A 22058-nucleotide genomic window follows, 5' to 3' on the forward strand; every position below is an offset into this window, starting at 1 on the left:
TGTTCCCTCATGTTTAAAGGGTAAAGGTGCAACTCCAGCAGTGCCTGGCTCATTGACTTCTTCATGCACCTTCCACTTCCAAACATGATAATCAACATTAAAACAATAAACTGCAGGGTGAAGACTTTCTACAATTTATTGAAGAATAATATACTAAAATTACTGTTGTGTTGAAACAGGATTCTGGAAATCCCATTTGTACTACTAAAAAAAAGCTTTAGGAACATTTTGAAACCAATTGGGAAGGTATTATAAGGCATATTTTAAGGAGACAAAGCCTCCCCAAAGCAAAACAATGGGTTAATGGGTATTTCTCTTGTTTCACAGTGATTCTATCTTTTGTTCCTGTACAGTGTTAATTCCGTCCAGGCTGTGGATCTGTGGAACTCAAGCAGAGAATCTGATTTACACACTCCTGGCTTGACTTTTCGGTCTGGTTAATCCTGAAGCAATGAGCGGGGTCAGAAAGCTACATGTACTTCTTACTTAAATGTAGCTCCTAATTCCAACCTTTTGGAAATAAACACATGGCACATATTCTGTCGGGAGAATAAGGCCTGTTTATGTGCCAACTTTTGGAGTGAGAACGCCTTGCTTTAGTTTTAAAAACAGCAGACTAGCTGAAATCGAGGTAGTTTTCTTGTAGGGCCACCAGTGGGTGGATGTTGTTTCCTTTTTTAATGAAGCCCCATGGACAAGAACAATATGCAACAGACATTAAAAACAGAGAGTATGCATATTTGTATGGATAGACAACAAAGACTGTCCATGGATAGCTATTCTGGGTGACTCTCAGTGACAAACCTACCAGGTTCCAGTTCCAGGTGAATATGGACTGTGAGTCATGCTACTCTGGAGGCTGCCATTGTTATTGTAGCACATAGCCATAGTGTTCACGCATCATAGCAGCTTTTCCGACACAGCCCAAACTTGCTAAAAAAAAATGTGTTTTCGGTGGCTCTGTTGTCAGTTAAAAAGGACATCCAAAAAGCAATTAATTTTTTGCGTTTTCACTTGAAAACATTGCACCGTAAACAGGACCTTCGTCTTGTTGAATCAACGTTGAAAGTAGCTGCCTCTTGAAATAGCCTGTTGTAGCTTGATGTGATATTCTGCTTTCACCCACCAAGTAGGAGATTAAGGTCGTCAACATCATATGGCACGTGGAAATCCAAAATTCGGTCTTTGGTCTTTGTTCCTTTAAAAGACACTCATGATGGTAGGTGTTGTTATCCAAGGCTGGCAGTAATCAAACCTACTCTTTCATAAGGTATAATTTAAAAAAGTGACATGAGGATTAGAGCGAAGCTCGCTAACTTGCTCAAAGTGTAAATTGCGTGCAATTATTGACACACTGAAATTACACATGTGAGAGAAGACAAGAATAAAGTGTAAATGTTCCAACAAAGAGAGGGAGGGCTTGAATGTATTTTCCAGCCTGTGTTGCAGCACTGCAGACGGTGAACTTTTCAGACGGAGGAAGGTGGAGGGCTTTCTGCTGGAGACTCACAAACAAATCAAGCCAGGCGACTTTGCATAACGTGCAAACACAAAGATGTGGATTCGCAGGCAGGTGCATGCACGCGCTCCCTCATTCACCCAAGCAGAGCTGACCTATGAGTCATCCTGGCTCTACTTCCAGACCCCCCCCCCTCCCTAACCCACTGGATGTCACAGATGAATGCAGCAGACAGCCGCAGTCCTAATGCTGCTTCCTGTCTCTCTCTGGGCACTTAGCAACCGCTCAGCTAGGGGAGACTTCAACCAGCGTGTTAAAGGGGCGATTCGTCACAGCATGAAGAAGTCGCAGGACTGGACAGACAGAGAGATTACCTGCAGCCTCTGATTGACTTCAATCAGTCACATCTTCAGCCCGGAGTGAATAGATAGAGTGAGAAATCAAGTGAAAAAAGGTTTAATTGAAATCTAAATGAATCTCTTTGGTGTGAGTCAGTTGGGCTTAATGGGAATTTGAAACTGTCTCGCTTGTTTCCTGGATTGATTTTCTGTGGTTGTAATAAAGGAAACTACGTGCATCTGGACCACAGTTTACAAGTACTGCAGGTCAGTGAGAGCTGCATGAGCCTGAATAAACACCATTGGAACAGAAACCAAAGCAAACTGTTTGATTTATTTACTTCTCAGAGATAATACAGTTCCATTGTGACATTAAGAGTGACTTCCAAGAATAATAAATGAACTTGTTTCTATGTAACTCTTTCTCTACAGTCTTCTTTACATGGTGATATTTCCAAGTGAAAACTCAAAACTTTCGTTGTGTTTTGGTGCTCAGAGCCACTGAAAACACAACTTTTAGAAAACAATCCCCAAAATGGAACATTTCAAAAATGCTTGAAATCTGTCTACATAGAAATGGTGGAAAACAAAAAGAAGCAACTGATTTGAAATGCCGCTTCCGCACATGCAGGCCACTGCCGTAGTCAATAGTTCTTCTGCACATGTGGAAATAGATAGACAATGACCACAATGGTGGTGTACAGTGTCACATGACTTCCAGTCCATTTCCTCCGGCAATCCATCAACAGTATCTCAATGAGACATCCAAGTGTCAAGATGAATATAAACTAGGGCTGTCAATCGATTAAAATATTTAATCGCGAGTTTTTGCGTGATTGTCCATAGTAAACTCTCAGTTAATCTCAAACTGATAACACTTTTTTTTTTTATCTACTCTAAATGGAAAATTTCGAAGTTCAGATCCGGAGAAGCTGCGGATTGGAGTGGATCCTATGTGGCGCCGTCTTGTGGAGGGGCCACTCGCTTCCACACATGATGTATAATGCCTGATTTTTTCAAAGGGCTTCTCCTTCTTCTTCTTTTGTTTTGGTGGATCACAAACAGCTTTAAGGTGTATACCGCCTCCTACTGTACCAGAGTGTGCAGTATCAGATCACGTACCTCTCAGTTTCCTAAACTATGTGCAGGACGAGGGTCGGAAAACGTGCGCGAGTTAATCGTACGACAAACACATTAGTGGTGTCATTAGGAATTTGAATCAACTCATAATTACCGAGATAATTCTGACAGCTCTAATATAAATCTAAAAAAAAAAACCCTGATGTTTCAAGTGGACTTGGTCAAGAGAATAGTACTTCTGATCGGGTGTGAAGATTGGTCATCACCTCTTAATAGTGAGGCGGCCAAAGCTCTCCTCTCCTCTGGAAGGAACTGCACTTATGGAAGCATCACGTAGCTAGAAGAAGGTGATACAATATGACAGGTGTTAGAGAGAACCAAGGTCAAGAAGGAAGAACAACAGTTTCAATTTTTTTAGAGCTCATAAGTGAGACCCACACTCACTCCGTCCTCTTTTCAAGCTTCTCTATACAGCATGGACAGAAAGGACAGCGCAAACAGGTGGGCGAACAGTGATACGAAGTATCGACCAGGCCTTGGGGTGTGTCCAGAAAGCACAGTTCAGGGATTTGTTTCATCTGGGGTTGGAATGGTTTGGTCCACGTTCATACCGTGACCAAGTCATTAAGTTACTACAGCTGCTCATTTAGGGGTGTTTTTGTCTTAGCCAAGCACTGACTACAAATTCAAAATGCACAAGGAAGAAGAAATCAGGGCTTACGATCAGGCTAAGGCCAAGAACAACAATCCAACCCATTATCAGACTGTTCACAAAAAAAACAAACAAAAAAAAAACACACACACAAACAACGCTGAATTTAGCTTGTATGGAGTAGGTAAAGCACACGTGGGTCAAGGAGCAGGTTGTCAGACCATCACAGGATACACAATTTTCTCCAAATATACTCACAACAGCATGTGTTTGGAACGTCAGAGAAACCCTCAGAGAATCCAGAAGAACAAACTCAATAAAGAAAGGTTCCAACTCAAAAGTAATGAGTTTTTTCTGGGTCGGCTGCAAGCCACCCTTCAAGTAATAAGCTAAATATAACGATCAGTATCTTGACTCGGTGGTACAGAACTGACAGCTGAGGACACTTCATCCATTTGTTCACTTGAAGGTGAAAACTTTCCCCTTTATCACTGGTTCATTATTGTTGATCATCTCTGAGAACTCTTAAGTGTGTAATATTTCTCATGCCGCTGAAAGAATTAGAGTAATTCTTCAAACATTTTAGTTACTTGCAAAGTGTTGAAGGTTAAGGATAAATGATGTGAGACTATTAACTAAAGGTGGTTGGATCTTTTGTCTGGAGTGACACACAGCAGTATTCACTGAAAACTCTCACCTGGATTGATAGTGTGAATCGAAACAGTTTTTCTTTTTTGGTTTCATGTCCATAACCCCAGATTTTCTGGTACATTTTGGCACATCCATTCAATCTTTGTATAAAATCTTCGCTCTTAGCTCACAGCCATATCGTGGTGTCTATTGAATATCAGCATGCTCAAAATACACGTCTACATTTATTATCATTTGGAATTTTAATACTTTGAAGAGATTCTTGCCCGCAGCTGAAACTGTGACAAGATCAGTGAATACGCACATCAAATTACTGGTTAATTCAAACGAGCCTTCATCAGTCTCGATGTTGTTTTGGCACTACAGCAGCAACAGAATCAATTAATCCCCTGCAACTTCATGACCACCCTTAGCTTTTCCGAATTACATTGCAATGTATCACTGTGTAGAGCTAAAGGTCTGAGTATGTGCACGCAAACGTTTCTTGCTTCTTTGATTTCTTGCTGTGAGATAATCAGCACAACAGGCTGCAGAGCCCTGAGAGGAAGATCTGTCTGAGTCTATCCAACCAGAGAAAAGAGAGAGGGAGAGAGAGAGAGAGAGAGAGAGAGAGAGAGAGAGAGAGAGAGAGAGAGAGAGAGAGAGAGAGAGAGAGAGAGAGAGAGAGAGAAAGCTGTTAATAAATGATTCAAGAGATCTGTGCAGCGGGAGCTCTGGGATCAGAGGAGAATCAATAACAGGAAGCAACAGATAGCAACATCTGAAGCTACTTTGTTTCAAAAAATGAATGAAAAACTGAAGACAACAAGCCAGAAACAAACCAAAATCAGATCAAGGTTTGATTTTGGCTTCTATTACTATAGTCCTGAACAGATTAAACATTGAATCTGGTGCTGACGTGACTCCTGCTTGGCTGACTTCCTGGAAGACCAGCTGTGTGGTGAGACCCTCTGGTGGTTTCCTCATCGGCCCCCTTACTTACCACAAGTACAGAGTGTTTCCTTTGGTTGATGCTACATTTTCTAAATGCTCAGCAACATTACAGGTGGTCAGACATATAGATCATATACTGGGATCATATTTTTCATGATCAGTACAATTTGGCCCACCCAGTTCCCTTATATATAAGATTACCTTCCAGGTGTTGTGGAGCAACCATCCATCGCATGTCTGTGCTTTATTTGAATGAAGGGTTCATTACTGGCAGAGCTTGAAAGGTTTATTTGAACCAGTTGTACGGCATTCGTAACATTTGTTGTAGTCAAGACCACCTCAAAACCAAGACCAGAGCATCAAGAGAACAAGACAAGACCAAGACTTTAAGGTGCTGAGACCAAGTGAGGACCAAGAACTTGACAATGTGGTCTAAAGACTCGTCTCAAGTACAACAACACTGCCAGCCTAATATAACAAAAGGAGTAACACTTCATGCAAGAATGCAGGGAATTCATAAAACCGAGGGTCTGTTCTCATCCACACACAGAAGTTTCTCCCACTGGCTCTAACTATCAAATGGAGTTTCACATACAGTATACCCTCACACACCACTGGCTGCCATTAATAGTTGTATTTCACCTCCAACTGGAGCAATTCAGTTCGGGTTTATTGAATAATGTCAAAATTTTGGTCATTCTGACACCAAATAAGTCTGTTTTTTTTTTTAATCAATTCTTATGTTAAAATATTGATTTTTACATTTTAGTTACTTTGTCCTTGATAAATGTAAACTATATTTTTGCTTGTAGGTTAAAAGTTAGTACCCAATTATTTCCGTTTTGCTGTTCATCAACATAACTTCTTCTTCTTTATTGATCAGTGCCTTAACTTGGCTGCATGGAAGTCCTTTATATGCTGAAGGCTGACATTATCATGTTTAGATGACAGCTCACTGTTAACACAACCATGTTTAGAGCTGCGATAAAAAAAAATAAAAAATATTACAGTTTACGTACTTTTTCTTTTTCTTCGGAAGGCAGAATTTTCTGTGCAGATCTGATGTGGTGCTGCTCTGATCTCTGCTCCATCAGTTTGAGAGATGTCCACTTGCCCATCTTGGGGATTACGTCACACAAAAATGTTCTGAATTTAAGTACAGGATGAACAATCGCTGGAAGCACGGTGGACAGCGCTCTCACCTCACAGTGAGAAGGTCCAAGTTCAAACAGAGGTCTTTCTATGTATAGTTTGCATGTTTCTCTTGTGTGTGTGTGGGTTTCCTCTCACATATGAAGTTAAACTCGGGACTCTATTGGTAGGGGTGAATTTCATCGTGTGTGGTTGTCCATCCCTCTGTGATCCACCTCTCCAGGATGCAGCCTGCCCTCTACCAGGAACTGTGATTGGCTCCCGCACTCCGCAGCCCTGCACAGGATTAAGTGGTACAGAAGATTAATGGCCCCTTGAAAAACAATAAAACCTGACATTTTCATGACTTTATTTTAAAAACAGAACCCAGATGCTCTGCATAAAACATGAAAGTCACGTCCAATTCTCTCTACACTTCGCAGATCTTCGCAGCAGTTTCACAGCGCTGTTTTCATGCCGAGGCCTCAGTGTGTACTGTGGGTTTCGCTCTAAATGGAATCCACTCCGGATCAGAGGGTGAATTCCCATGAAGCTGAGGCGCTCCAAAAGGGGTCTTTGGCTCTAATCCTGCAGATAAAGCCTGGTTTATTCCAGGAGAATCCTTTGTAGCCCCCCCACCCCACCTCACCCCACCCCACCCTGCTCCTTCACAAGTGCTGCCTCATGTGTCACAGCAGCAGAGGCTGTTTCTCCGCCGTGAAGGTGGGGGTGTGCAGAGGAAGGAGGGGCGGGGTTATTTTCGTCTTCCAGGAGGAGGTAAACAACAAATATTCCCTTACGTGCCGACAGCACAACTGCTCTGTGACTTTAAGATGGAGGAACAAGGCTGTGGCATCACTCAAAGGCAAAAGCATCAAAGGAACACTCTGGAATGTGTTGTATCTAATGGTTTATAAAGGCAATTCAAAGAAAAAATGTATTTTAGCATCAATTATTTCAAAATATAAAGGAAACAAAGAAAATATCGGCCTCTTTTTCAAACAGTTTCTTATTATCTGGATTACATCAGCCTCCTTAGGCAGGAGAAACAGAGGAGGAAAACGGAGGATACATCTGAGGAGATAACCGTGGGCCATTGAGCATCACTGTGGTGAAGCCACGAGGCTTTATCATGTTGTGACAACGCCGAAGAAGAGCGGCCAAAAATAGGCTGACATGAGTAGGTGGTAAACTCCAGAGGGCATCTCTCATTTCTAGTTTGGAGAAGTTTACTGAAGGCACACGAACATAATAAGTCAGTAATTACATGAATTAGTGGCTTTCCATGCACAAGTATGTGTGTGAGCAGTGAAGATGTGATTAGAACATGAAGTTCATCAGTCACAAAGAGCATTTGATGGCACTTCCCTTGCAGAGAGCCTCTTGTCATGAAAGAAAACACCGTACTTTTACTCTCGTCCAATCACAGCAATCGACCAAATTTAGCCAGTTAGCACCTGTTACCTAGAGCAACAACATGATCAGAGTAACTCTGAATACACCCAGTGAAGACTGCAGCACACACACACACATGCTTCTCACATATTTTACAATGTGTGTAAATGATGAAGTAGCACCACCACCCTGAACCCACAGTACTAGAAGCTCACCCGATTGGCTACAGACAATTCACAAAGGAGGCATTTCTCCCGCTGTGAGGAATATTTATCGATTGATCACTGGGCAGGAGCTGCAGCGTTATAACAGACACTCATCACAACAAGGTGCAGCACCTCTGTATTCCTCATACAGCAAGCCCGCATATGAAGATTAACAGATATTTCCAGTGATAGAGGCTCGCCGTCAAAAGGATGAATTCACCAGTGTGTGAAAGTGTAGAACCGCCTTGTTTCTCATAAATACAGCAAGCCAGAATAAAGAGAATAGCAGCTGTTTTTCATTAAAAAAAAAAAAAAAGAAACCATGAAACATTTTGTGTTTTGTTCCTCTTAGATTTGATCCACATACAACAAATATCACAGCAAATACATTACTATCATATGAACTATGATGTTACAGATTGTAGACTGTGGAGACTTGTTTGAATGTTTATCGCAAATAATTTTCAGCATGATTATTTCTGATAAGAGATGTTCTCACGAACATTTTACAGTTACATCTTTAACTGTACACTGTACATGTTTAACCGAACACCTCACTGCAACCTCAAGTGGACTCTTTAGAGTCAATATATGTGTATAAGAACAAATCAATATCACAATACAATACATTAAAATAGAAAACTATTTATTTATTTATCCAAGAGGGATTTTCTTTTTACTCCAGGCACTGCTGATTCTCTCCAGCTATTAGGCTGTCTATCACTACAGACTGAAATCTCCAGTGTGTAAAGGTGCAAACCAGTCAGCCTGACCAATTATTCCTTTAACTTCTAGAAAGCAGCACAGAATATGCTATTGTAATAAAATCATCTAATTAAAAAATAAATAAATAAATAAAATTTCTTTGTGTACCCTGAGAAGGAGCGGGAGTGCCGCCACAGCTGGAGATGGAAATGTGCTGCAAGACATTACAGGTGACAGCAAAAGTAGAGTTTTAGTAGAGTTTTCAAGTGAAAACGGAAAATTTGTTCGGAGCATCTAGAGAACACAAATTTCAGAAAGTGCTCCAACTCCATGTTGTGAGTGAAGTAGATTGGATTGATCTGAAGCTGATTCATTATATTAAGTATTACCTATGTAATGCTGGTAATCTCAATGACACCTTGACGAAAGGAAAAAAAAAACCTCTCTGCAGAGCTCCTCCTGTATCTTTTCCTTCCTGCTGTAATCGTTTGTTCGTGCTCACCATTCTGCTGGATTAATTTTTATTTTCATGGTCGGCCAAAGTGGTTTGATTGTTTCCACAGTATTCTCCTCACAAAGCGTTGGTAAACAAGTGAGTCATGCTCCCATGGATGCACTAATAATTTGTCATTGCTTATATTTGCGCAATGTGAAACAGAAAAATTGACTCAAACACAATTACATCAATCATGGCATTGAGTGAGATACTTGGGAATTAGCATTTTTCTCTAATTATTGATTATTTTGAGCAGTGAGAGCCGTAAACATGTAATTTTTCAGAAATGCGTGACTTTATTGCTGAAAATGTAATAAAGACTGTCACTGTTTCATACGTCTGCCCCGGTGTTGATGTAGAAGCCTCGAGCACTGTCCGGCGCTGCGGCTCGCGTTTCACCAAAGAGCGAGAAATTGATGCATCACACCCATTCCCAGACGCAAACACACGCTCCTATAATCGAGCGGAAAGCAGAGGCTGACGTCAAAGCTCCATTCACAACCACCCCCACCCCCTCCCTGCTCCCTCCCTCTGACCACATCAGCTCCGCCAAGCTCCCCGACAGCTTGAGTTAAGGAGCAGAATTATGGGCTGCCAAGGCCCAGTGGTGATGAACAGGGAGCAGCCGGTCAGTCGCCACGGGGACAAACACCAGCAGGGGTAAGGGTGTGTGCATCGATTAGCCTCCCAATACCTTCATTTATCAAAAACTCCACCTTCAGCGTCACAAAAACATGTTTGCTGCTGAGTCTCACGCTTGAGCGATATGAAGGGACATGGACACGTTACAGCCTTATTTCGAGCAGTTTGGGTCACATTAGAGACATTTTACTGTCAGGTATTGATCACACATTTTCTTTTTTCTATAATAAACCAATAAAACAATTTTATTGAGATACCAGCCTTCTTGAGACACTCTGGTCACTGACTCCCCAAAACTAAGCCAAACAAATCTATTCCCTCTTACCTAATATGATACACTTTATGTACCCCAAGTGTAATGACAGCATCATTTCCATGACTGTGACTGTGCTTGTAATGACTTACATTGGCAAACAGTTTAAATCAGGACTGTCATATGATTTAAAATAAAACCAAAGACACTTCAACCATATATTTCAGTTCAGTATCAGTACAACCTCAGTGCTCCAAAACCAGATTGTATCATATCTTGCAAATAAACAAATGCCTCCTGTTCTATTAGTTGAAAATGTTTAGATTTAGTTAAATATGTTTTTACTTACCCTGTGTGAGTTGATTTTGTTTTTGTGTATTTTCAATACTGTTTTTGTTTCTTACAGATGTTTATTTACAATAAAATGTTTATTTATCATATTTTCTCCAAAAGTCTCCAAAAAATCCAATTAAAAATGATTGCTTTTAGCTTAACTAGCTTGATTAAGAATCTTTTTAAATATGCCAGACTGTTTCTCTCTGGACTAAGGCTGTTTACATGATAATGTTTCAAATGTAAGTGATTGGAAATGATGATGACTCCTCCCTGACCTGCCACCTTAAAGTGGTGGGAGAGTTTGAGTGCCCACATGATCCCAGGAGCTATGTCGCTAGGGGCTTTATGCCCCAGGTAGGGTCTCCCATGGCAAACAGGTCCTAGGTGACGGGCCAGACTAAGAGCAGGTCAATAACCCCTATGAGACAGATTAAATCAAGGACAGTGACGTCACCCAGTATGGCGCAGCCCTAGTCTCACCCTGGAGCCAGGCTTGGGCTTGGATTGCTCAGCCCGAAGGGATGACGTGGGCCCACCCTCTGGTGGAGGGAACCGTAGGGGCCGGGTGCAATGTGGATTGGCTGGCATCCGAAGGCACGGTACCCGGTGACCCAATCACAGAGACTAGCTCTACGGACATGGAATGTTACCTCGTTGGGGGGGAAGGAGCCTGAGATTGTGAGGGAAGTTGAGAGGTACTGGCATGATATAGTCTTGCTCACCTCCACACATAGCCAGGGCTCTGGAACCCAATCTCTTGAGAAGGGCTGGACTCTCCACTTCTCTGGCGTTGCCCATGGTGAGAGGCGGCAGGCTGGTGTGGGTTTGCTTATAGCCCCACAGCTCAGCCGCCATGTGTTGGAGTTCACCCCAGTGAACGAGAAGGTCACATCTCTGCACCTTTGGGTCTGGGTCAGGTGACTCACTGTTGTTTCGGCTTATGGGCTGAACAGCAGTGCAGGGTACCCGGCCTTCTTGGAGTCCCTGGGAGGGGTGCTGGACAGTGCTCCGACTGGCGACTCCATTGTTCTACTGGCAGACTTCAACGCCTACGTGGGCAGCGACAGTGAGACCTGGAGTGTGGTGTTTGGCAAGCATGGCCTGATCTGAATCTGAGTTGTGTTTTGTTATTGGACTTCTGCACTAGCCACAGTTTGTCCATAACGAACACCTTGTTCGAGCGCAGGGGTATCCATAAGTGCACTTGGCACCAGGACACCCTAGATTTGCCCTGAGTACCTTAAGTCTCTGGATGTGCAGGGACTGTCTTGGTTGACACATCTCTGTAATATCGCGTGGCGGTCGGGGATGATGCCTCTGGACTGGGAGACTGAGGTGGTGGTTCCCCTTTTTTGAAAAGGAGGACCGAAGGATGTGTTCCAACTATAGGGGGATCACGTTCCTCAGCCTCAATGGGAAAGTCTATTCCAGGGTACAGGAGAGAAGGATTTGACCAATAGTCGAACCTCGGATCCAGGAGGAACAATGCAGGTTTCATCCTGGTTGCGGAACACTGGACCAGCTCTATACCCTCCATAGGGTGCGCAAGGGTTCCTGTGAGTTCACCTGGCCAGTTCACATGTGATTTGCGGACTTGAAAAAGGCGTTCCCCTGCGTCCCTTGTGGTGACTTGTGGGGGATGCTTCAGGAATTCGGAGTCTGGTGCCCCTTGGTAAGGGCTGTCCAGTCTCTGTATGACCGGAGTAGGAGTCTGGTCTGCATTGCCGGCAGTAAATGAAACCTGTTCCCGGTGCATGTTGGTCTCTAGCAGGGTTGCCCTTTGTCACCAGTCATTGTTCATAATCTTTATGGACAGAATTTCTAGGTGCAGCCAGGGGACAGAGGGGGTCTGGTTCAGGGACCACAGGATTTCATCTCTGCTTTTTGCAGATGATGTTGTCCTGTGGGCTCCATCGAACCCGGACCTACAGCATGCACTGGAGCGGTTCACAGTCGAGTGTGAAGCGACGAGGATGAGGATCAGCACCTCCAAATCCGAGGCCATGGTCCTCGACCGGAAGAAGTTGGTCTGCCCTCTCCAGGTCAATGAAGAGACCCTGACCCAAGTGGAGGAGTTTAAGTATCTTGGGGTCTTGTTCACAAGTTGTGGAAGGATGGAGTGTGAGATTGACAGGTGGATCAGTGCAGCATCTACAGTTATGCAGTCATTGTATCGGGCCATTGTGGTGAAGATGGAGCTAAGCAGAAAGGCGAAGCTCTCCATTTACTGGTCAATCTAAGTCCCCACCCTCACCTATGGTCATGAACTTTGGGTCATGACCAAAAGGACAAGGACAAGATCTCGGATAGGTGCAGCTGAAATTAGCTTCCTCTGGAGGGTCGTTAGGTGCTCCACTAAAGATAGGGTCAGGAGCTCAGTCACTGGGGAGGAGCTCAGAGTAGAGCCGCTACTCCTCCACATTGAGAGGAGCCATCTGCATTCTAAAAAGTAACTCAGAGAAGCTTCTAACACCACTTGAGGTGGCTCGGGCACTTCTTTAGGATGCCTCCCTGGGTTGGTGTTCCAGGCATGTTTCACCGGGAGGAGACCCCGGGGAAGACCTAGGACACACTGGAGAGATTATGCCTCTTGCCTGGCCTGGGAACACCTTGGGATCCTCCCAGAATAGCTAGAGGAAGTGTTTGGGGACAGGGAAGTTTGGGCATCTCTGCTTAAACTGCTGCCCCCACGACCTGGTCCTGGATAAGTGATCGAAGATGGATGGATAATAATGATCATTTCAGCATTTTTATTTCTGGAAATTTTCACATTTACATGTCAGCGTTTTGAAAACTGGTCACACAGAAACAGATAGAAATGCTGAAAACAGTGCAGCTAGCATGCCAGGCCATGAGTTAGCACTGTTGGGTGTTCTGTAAGGTGATGATTTTTATTTTTTTTCAAGACTAAAAATGGAGTTTGACATTTTAAGAAAAAAAAAACATTTCTTCATTTAAGGTGACAGAAAGAGTGTGACTGTAACATTTGTAATAGTTTGAACAGCTATTGTGTTCCTGCTGCTGGATGAACTCCACCAGCCAAACCGTCTCAATGAGACGGTGGTGAAAGTCACACAGCAGTGGTGCTATCGGAGGGGGGAACAATTACTAATTGCCTGTAGGAAACTTGTCACTCGACCTGAGAGAACCCTGCAGATTCTCCAGGAGAAGGACGGTGGAAACCAGGGTGGAACTGAGCTGTAATTGGTTTCTATTTACCAGTAATCCTGCCACAGATACAACCACAAGCAATTAGCCAGACAGCTCAGGCTTTATCAGTACAAACCTGGCACTGTGTGTGCGTGTGTGTGCGTGTGCGTTCTCGTATTTCTATCCTTGTCGGGGCCAAATGTCCCCACAAGGATAGCAAAACGTGAAACGACGTGCCTTGTGGGGACCTTTTTCCGGTCCTAAGTAGGAGAAACAGTGTTTTCTTGACCATGTTGTTGTTTCTGAAAAAAGTAAAAGTGCAAAAACATTTCTTTAGGGTTAGGCTTTATTGTGGTGTGGGTTAGGGTTAGGGTTAGGGTCAGGGTTAGGGGCTAGACATGAATGGGAGTCAATGGAAGGTCCCCACAAGGATAGAAATACGAGACTGTGCGTGTGTGTGTGTGTGTGTGTGTGTGTGTGTGTGTGTGTGTGCGTCTGTGTGTGTAAGGATGAGCGAGACATGAGATAACATTCTTTTCTGTCCATTGTCCTTGTTTCTTTTTGCTTGTCTGCGTCTCTGACTTCATTTGAATCAGAGCTGCAGTCCCTTTTTCTTATTTTTTTAAACAAGCACATAAAGAGATCAATGCAAAAATATTTTATGACTCATGTGAATTGGTAGCTAGAAGTTGTGAATGCAGCAGTACTGAGCCTTTACAGCTCCTTAATGAGTCTGAATGGATGTATGACTCATCAGCCTTTTCCCTCACTGCACATTTAAGGGAAGAGGCTTTTAAAGCACCAGTGAATGAGTTGTCTATTTCTACACTGCTTTAAAAGCTCCAAATTGGAAATGCATGCACAATTGTGAGCACAAATTCTGAGCTTCTTATGATGATTTGGTTGTTTTTGTGTATTTCTGCACTGAGAGGACCTGTGAGTGATTGAATGAAGAGTGTTGCATGTGGATGTGTTGAAAACAGCTCTGTTTCTTCTCCCACACACACACAAACAGAAATATTTATCCACTATAAATGTGATGGAGATGAAAACAAGAAGAGCTCAGATGAATCAGATGAGGCGGTCGGTGGAGGAAAGGCGGAGCTCGCATCTGACGCAGCACAGAAAGGGATTTATGAATGAAAGTCTAAGCAAGGCACGCACGTACGCACACACACACACACACACACACACACACACACACACACACACACACACTGATCCAAAGTAGACAAGATTTGACAGGCAGCCAAAAATAGAGAGCACACTGGCTGCCGGCAAAGTGCACTCACATTCACTTTCTTTCTGTCTCACACACACATTTTCTATCTTTGTGGGACATTCTCATTAACATTCTGCAGCATATTACCCTTTAATCAACCATCACAGCTCTGTGCATCACCGTAAACTCAATAAATTCTTAACATTGCTCCTAATAACAAATAATTATTACACAAATACATGCAACATTTTCTCTTAATTGAGTAGGAAAGACCACGTACATTTTTGGACCACTTAAGGCCCATGCTTAAGGTATAAGAGAGCCCAAACAAACACACCCCTCTGTGGAGTATATTGTACCCCACAAGTGTTGTCTGTTCCCATTTTTGTTCCCACAAAGATATGAAAAAAATCTTGCATCTCACCTCAGCATATCACCGAAGTTTCTTGTAGATTTACTCTAATTTCATCTAAAACTGATAGTTTAACCTGATTCTAACTTACCCTGACAAAAAAAAAAAAACATCCAAAGATTTAAAGATTTTCTTTCAAGGATTTTAATTTTGCCAGCAAACGTATGACAAATCCTCTTAAAGTGAGTTATGGGGTTACAGGGACTTAAGGTCCCCACAACATTACTGAAAACCCCACTACACACACACACACACACACACACACACACACACACACACACACACACACACACACACACACACACACACACACACCTCTCTGCAGTGTCACCCCACCCGTCTCAGTCTCTCAGTCAGTATGTGAGTCATCGGTGGGCTTTAACCGTCTCCGTCCCTTTGTGCTGTTGCAGAGAAACAACGACAACAAGCTGCAGTTTCTACTAAATACTACAAGATACTACAAAACTGGAAGAATACATTCAAGTCTGTGCAGAGAGGATAAAATAATAAAAAAGACAGGGGTGTAAATAACTTCTGTAAGTCATAGATTCAGCCGGGGGTTGCCAAAGTGTGGGTGGGTGAGTCCGTGCCTCACAGGTTTGTAATTTCATATACGAATTTCATACTATTTTTATTTAAATAAAATTGATCACAGTTTTACACTCCACTTGTATTAATTCTTCATTTATTCTTTAAGGAGTTGAAATAAAAAGCATATGTTGAAGAAAGGCATCGCCCTGACCCTGTCATCAGGACAAATACAAAGTTTTAAGCTAAAGTCTCGTGAGTTAGAGACTTTAAAATTCAAATATCTGAACAGTCTTTACATAAAGTCTGCTACTGTTGTTATACACATGCTTTTCAGGCTTATTTCATGACTTTATGAGGTTACTTCTCTTTTTTGAAAGGCAATGACACGGTATTAAAATGAAAATACGGACGTTTGGTCATTTATACATATATATATTCATTAACAAAAATAACACAATGAATAAGTATTCAGCCTAATAAGTAAATGTTGAGACTACAATTACTATGAGTATAAAAAAACATACTCAGAGGCACATTTCATTTCAAGAATTATGACTAACCTTGTTTTCTATAATTGATGCAGAAAAGCATGAGTTGCATCTTTGAGGGAGAACACCACACTACTGACTTTACAGTCCATGAAGAATTGCTGATTGTTACAAACAACAAATGTCAACCACAGCCTGGAGGCTTAATACTTATTACAACTCCAACAAATCCTATTATAATAATGAGTGTTTTAATAGAAATCACTCATATTTTGTCTACCCTGAAATCACTTAGGACACATAAGGATTTCTTCACAGGAACTATAAACTATAAACTAACTAAAGGTGTAGAAGAAGTGCTGAAAACAACCTGATCAGATAACGTCTGTCAGTTCAGCGCTCATAAATATTCCTCCCCATCATTATTCATTTCATTTAGCGGCTGCTCGCTCCCAACTGCTTTCAATTCATATCCAAAGGACGGGAGCGGCCCCCTTAAATTAAGCGTGCGCGCGTGCCAGTGTCGTGTCCCCCCCTCCGCTTCCCCCTCTGCTCTGACGCACGAGTCAGGTGGCGCCTCTAATAGCGCGGGGAGCTGTCCGCGGTGCTGAAACCACACTCACGAGGAGGAGAGATGCCCACATCACTCACGAGCCTAAATACAAACTAATCACCAAGGTAAGGGCTGCTGTTATTTATCGTCCACCTCTCCCCGCTCCTAATATGCGTCTTTCACGCACAGCACAGGCACGCAGCGCCTTTTTCTTCATGTTTCTCATGCTTCCCTCTGTTTATGGAGCTGTTTTTTTGTTGGGTTTTTTTGTTGTTGTTGTTGTTCAACCTGATGCTCCGCCGCAACGTCGAGGTTTTGCGCTTTCTGCTGTGCGCGTCTCTCTTTGTCCTCCTTTTGGATTGTTTGTGCAATTCTCTGATTAATACTTTTCAGTGCACTCTTTGCCTAATTTCACACAAGGAGCATAATCCAAAATTCAGTTAAAAAAAGGGGGTAGAGTTACAATAAAAAGTAAAACACTGATAGAAAGAGCACGTTTTGTATATTCTTGTTATTTAGCTCCTCTTTGAGAAAAAAATATTGAAACGCACGCATTTTGCGCTTAAAGGAGAAAATCCGGAGCCTGTTTTGCATGCATATTTCATCACAGTCTAAAAATATCCCACCATTGTCTCAGTTTACGCATCAGTCAACGGGAGAGTAAAGCATTAAAAAAACTGTGTGTATATATATATATATATATATATATATATATATATATATATATATATATATATATATATATATATATATACACATTTCAATGTAGGACTTATTTTTCAAATGAAGATTCCGTGGTAACATTAGCCTCACCGGGTTACCTTGACGACTGGCCCTGAGTCAGAAGAGCAGCAATTTGAGACTAATGAGATTTATACTGGAGCTGAATACCGCCGATATTACTGCTGCTGGCAGCTTGTTTCCTCTGATCCTCCAACAGCAGCAGCAGCAGAAGCAACAGGCGGGGACATTAAGACGAGAAATAAACTGCCTTCTGCTGAGTTTCACAGTGAAGAGATCGAAACCTTTTTAAATCGCTTTCTCTTTGTTGCAGTTTGGTTTAAAGCAAAAGAAAAAAAAAAGACAGGGACTTTAAAGAAGCAAAAAGCTGTCAGATTGTGAACTCGATGACAACGGGTCATTGAACGTCTCTATTAAAGACCAGACCAGGCAGTCACATTGACAATGAGAACAGAAGACATTTGGAAAATGCCAGATGGGTGACCGCTGTGAACCTGTTATCTCCATGTGTAAAGGTCAGCATTGACATGCGGCTCTTTGTCTTCCCTCGGCAGGCGTCATCATGCCGTCAGTCCCTGAGACCTCCACGTTCAGCAAACCCCTTCTTGTCTGTTTGGCTCAGCTCCTCTTCGTCCTCCTCTTCCTCGGCTGCCCCGGAGTCAAAGGGGCCTCGCTCCGAGAGCACAGACAGCGCGGAAGTGAGTCGGACCCCGAGAGAGGGGTCGTCTACCCGGCGCCGAACGCAGACATGCTGAAAGCCTTGGAGTACATCGAGAGTCTCCATCAAAGAACCGGCCTGGACTCGCAGCAGCGCGCTCCTCTCGCCGCGGGGCCTGACGCCGGCCTCGCGGATGACGCCGAGAAGCTGCGTGCCATACTGAGACTGGCTTCCAATCCCGTGCAGAGCAATGATGAAGAGGAAGAGGAGGAGGAGGAGGATGGGAGGGAGGATAAGAGTGAAGAGCTGCTCCAGGCCGTCCTCAGCACACTCCAGCAGACAGAAAAAGCCTCGAAGCCAGTTCGTCCAAAATCAGATGGTGCGGCCACAAAGCAGAACGGCATCATGCCCCACAAGAAGCTGCCCCTGATGTTCGAGGACGAGGAGGGCGAGGGCGATGAGGGAGAGGAGGATGAGGAAGGACCAGAGCGTGACAGCCCCTTTAAACGCACTAATGAGAATGTGGAGGAGAAGTACACTCCTCAGAATCTCGCCACGCTGCAGTCCGTCTTCGACGAGCTGGACAAGCTGACCAGGACCAAAACCCTACGCAAGAGGCAAGATGAAGAGGACAGCCTGGAGGACGGCGAGGAGTTAGACGATGAAGACATGTTTAGAGTTAGGGATGCAGCGTACGACGAAGTAGGAGGCAACCTCGCAGATTGGGGTCCTCTAGGAGAACAGGAGGAGGAGGAAGAGGAGGACGAAGACAGGCACGAGGTCGACCGAGGGCTCGATTACATCGATGACGATGGAGAGGCCGATGAGGATGAGGAAGACGATGAGAGATACCTGGTGAAACGGTCGAACGACCCAGACGACATGGCCAATCTGGTGGACTACTACCTCCTCAAAGTGCTGGAGAAAACAGAGGAGGAGGAGCAGAAGAGGGAGATCGAGGAGGAGGAACAAGAGGAGGAGGAAGAGGAGAAGAAGAGGGCAGAGAGGAGAGTGGCTCAGAGTATAGATCCAAGGGTCATCTATCAGCTCATCCAGATCTCACAGAAATACCAGATCCCGCCCGAAGACCTCGTGGACATGCTCAAGACAACGGACAAGACGAGTCAGAACAAACTGCGAAAGGGCAACGAATTATCCCGAGCAAAGAGCAAGTTCTCTCAGATTTCCCCAAAAACGACGCAAAGATTCCCAGAGCTCTACGGCAGACGACTGCCTTACCGGCAGAAGACCCCAGAAGAGCTGAGGACAGCGGAGGTCCTGAGGATCCTGGGCCTGGGGGGCTCCGAGGACCTGGCTCCCGCCGCCAAGCCCCGGCAGCACAAGAGCTTCCCGTCACGACTGCGTGCTCAGTCCGCCTGGCGTCCGAGGGAGCCCGCTCCCGTGCAGAGGCGCCTTCCCGCCAGCAACTACGACGACACGGCGGGCGAGAACGAGCTGGCGGCGTATCTGGCGGCTCAGATGCTGGAGCAGCGCCCCAAGCCGGCGTACGGCAGAGCCAGCGTGAAGCGGGAAGAGGCCACGGCGGGCTCGTTCGAGAAGTTAATGGAGGAGTATTTCGATCAGATGGACTCGGACAAAAGCCAGAGCGAGAAAAGACTGTCCGGAGACGACGACACGCAAGCACGAGGCGCGGAGAACGACGCCGTGATGAAACTGCTGGACTACCTGAACCCAGAGACTGACGAAAGTGATGCCAAAGCTGTGCAAGGAAACTAAACCTGTCTGTAGATACATACATATATATAAATATATAAATATATTTGTTTTAATGGAGGGAAGAGAAATAAAGTATTTTGAAGAAAAAAAAAACACCCGGTCAACTTTCTGTAGGTTTACAAAAGTTCCTATTTATTAGTAGAAGTATTCCTGTTCAGACGTTCAGTTGATGTTTCTATTTTTTCAGTATAAGTTGGTTGCTCAAGAACACCAATAAGTGTCTCACCAGCCTCACACACACGTACACACATACAAATACACATACACATACACATACACATACACACATACACACAGACACACACACACACACACACACACACACACACACACACACACACACACACACACACACACACACACACACACACACACACACACAGAAACAGTGTTGGATTCTTTAGGCTCACTTGTGTTTTTTGGTAACTCTTTCTTAAATGTGGACATATGTGACATACCTGAGGTTAATAAAGCATTGACTTTATTTTTTCCTTACTGTGTATTGTTTCTCCATTTGCTCACCGTCACTCGACACAAGCACGTCTTAAAAAAACCTCAGGTGGAGTTAATTGAATTGAAACAAGGCTTTTATCAGTTGTATTTCCTCCCATACAACTCTGAGATGAATAAATATGAGGCTTAAGAGGCACTTGCAGATGCAAACGTACAATAATTACACAGAAACAGCGCACGGGCCGCTTTGCTTCAGGTCTTCACGTGAAACGACCTTGTCCTGTCTGGGCTCAGTAGGCAGGTTTGTTCATGTATTCCTCCATTGTCTGTGACCACAAAAGAGAAAGTTCATATCAGATGAGTCACATCGCCTGAAGGTCACTTAAAGGTATAGTCTGCAGAATGAACGGCATCAGTCAGAATCACTATAGTATCTAGTTTGTCCTTGGTTTACCTTCAATTGTTCAGACTTTTCACAAAGCACTTGCCAATAAATCCACCTATTAATTCTTTTTCAAGCAAGTGGCCACATTTGGTAACTTTTTTTAACTGTAATTGTGATAAATTATGAACACTGACAGCAGTCAAAGTCAATTAAAAGGAAGTCTGCTTGTTAAAAATAGGGACAGTGGATGGGATAGTCGTCATATTCATCCAATGAGGACAGCCTAACACTCACTGGATCATGTTCCGATTCATCATTTAAACTTCTGTCGCTATGTTGGTTCTGCTTAAAAGGTGGCAGAATACAGGCTAACTACAGAGTATTCGCCACAATAATATTATAGCTGATCAGTGTACGTCGGTAGCACAGGAAATAGCAGTCTTCTGTTGAATATTTATGATTATTTTCAAGTATTTCCCAATGGCTTTACCTCCTGGAGCGTGTCCGCCTGCTCCAGAGAAACAGCCACTGCAACCTTGGACGTTTCTAAGACTTCTCCGCCCATCAGGAACTCGTCCAGGATGAAATAGGCCTTCTCGAAGTTGAAGATGATGTCGAGTTCGCACACCTGATACAGAAGAAAACACCCTCAGGAGAGAAAATGAACTAAATAAATTCCCTCCTACTGCTATGAATGACTGCATTTTTCTGCTGGACCAATAAAAAACACCTGCTGGCGCTTTGCGATACACATACTCTGTTGCTTCTTGTTGTTTTCCACCGTGTAATTAAGGAGGTGTGGCTGTCTTGTAAACCCAGTCAAGTTTTCAGTCCCTCACGTTGCTTTTGGCGGCATGTTGACACCAGATGGCGTCACTGGAGCTCCCTGCGTTTGCACCATATTTGATTCTAATGTGTTTGTTTGTCATTAACAGACCAAAACTCAGGCGAAGACAACAAATAATCATGAAAATATCCCTTGCAATGAACAGTCTGACATGCAAACAAAATTCAAACGCTGCTGCTGATTAGTTTAATACCCCACGGATGAAAGCTGCCCCCAATGCTGAGAATAACTAGTAAGATCCATAATGAGTTTCTTCAGTTGACGCTCTCCAATCCAAGTGTAACACATGTCGCAGCAAGACTGCTTCATGCATAATGAGAGCAAAACATAAGAGTCCAGTCCTCATTGCGTGGGCTGAGTTTGGCAGATCTGGTCCAGTATGTGTGGTGTGAAGAGGCAGATAGACTGCTGGCCGGCCGGCCGGCGTCACGTCTGTGCTCGGCCTCGCTCTCAGCGCTGTTGAACCTTGAAGCCAGGTGTATAAACAGTCTGTAACAATGGCTGTTATGTGTGCAGCACCTTTATCTACATTTAGTACACTGCAGTGGAAATTCAGGCCGTCTTTACAACCGCCTGATACTGGAAAAATCTCAGGCCACTGCTA

General features: G+C 43.8%; 2 protein-coding genes across 3 annotated transcripts in view; one reads left to right on the forward strand and one right to left on the reverse strand.

Moving 5' to 3' along the window:
• The first annotated feature begins 16664 nt into the window (after positions 1–16664).
• scg2a (secretogranin II a) lies at positions 16665–20253 on the forward strand. Of its 2 annotated transcripts, XM_030107853.1 has the most exons (3): positions 16665–16758; positions 17929–18794; positions 18858–20253. In XM_030107853.1, the coding sequence occupies exons 2-3, from the start codon at positions 17937–17939 to the stop codon at positions 19767–19769; spliced, it is 1770 nt and encodes a 589-aa protein (XP_029963713.1). In that variant the 5' UTR covers positions 16665–16758; positions 17929–17936; the 3' UTR covers positions 19770–20253. The 2 variants fall into 2 exon arrangements, with proteins under 2 accessions (XP_029963713.1, XP_029963712.1); XM_030107852.1 differs by having other exon boundaries at positions 17929–20253.
• Positions 20254–20261: 8 nt separating this feature from the next.
• The window catches only part of ap1s3a (adaptor related protein complex 1 subunit sigma 3a), a 7468-nt gene continuing 5671 nt past the window's right edge, over positions 20262–22058 (reverse strand). The window contains exons 4-5 of the mRNA XM_030107858.1: positions 21098–21235; positions 20262–20548 (exon numbers count right to left, since the gene is read on the reverse strand). Coding sequence (XP_029963718.1) covers positions 20513–20548; positions 21098–21235 — 174 coding nt within the window. The 3' untranslated portion in view covers positions 20262–20512. The remainder of the gene's footprint in view (positions 20549–21097; positions 21236–22058) is intronic.

The sequence above is a fragment of the Salarias fasciatus genome, chromosome 14 (genome assembly GCF_902148845.1).
Source record: "Salarias fasciatus chromosome 14, fSalaFa1.1, whole genome shotgun sequence".
Taxonomy (NCBI): domain Eukaryota; kingdom Metazoa; phylum Chordata; class Actinopteri; order Blenniiformes; family Blenniidae; genus Salarias; species Salarias fasciatus.

Excerpts from the sequence above, each read along its gene's own strand:
- scg2a (XM_030107852.1), top strand. The coding sequence starts at position 17,937 with ATGCCGTCAGTCCCTGAGACCTCCACGTTCAGCAAACCCCTTCTTGTC.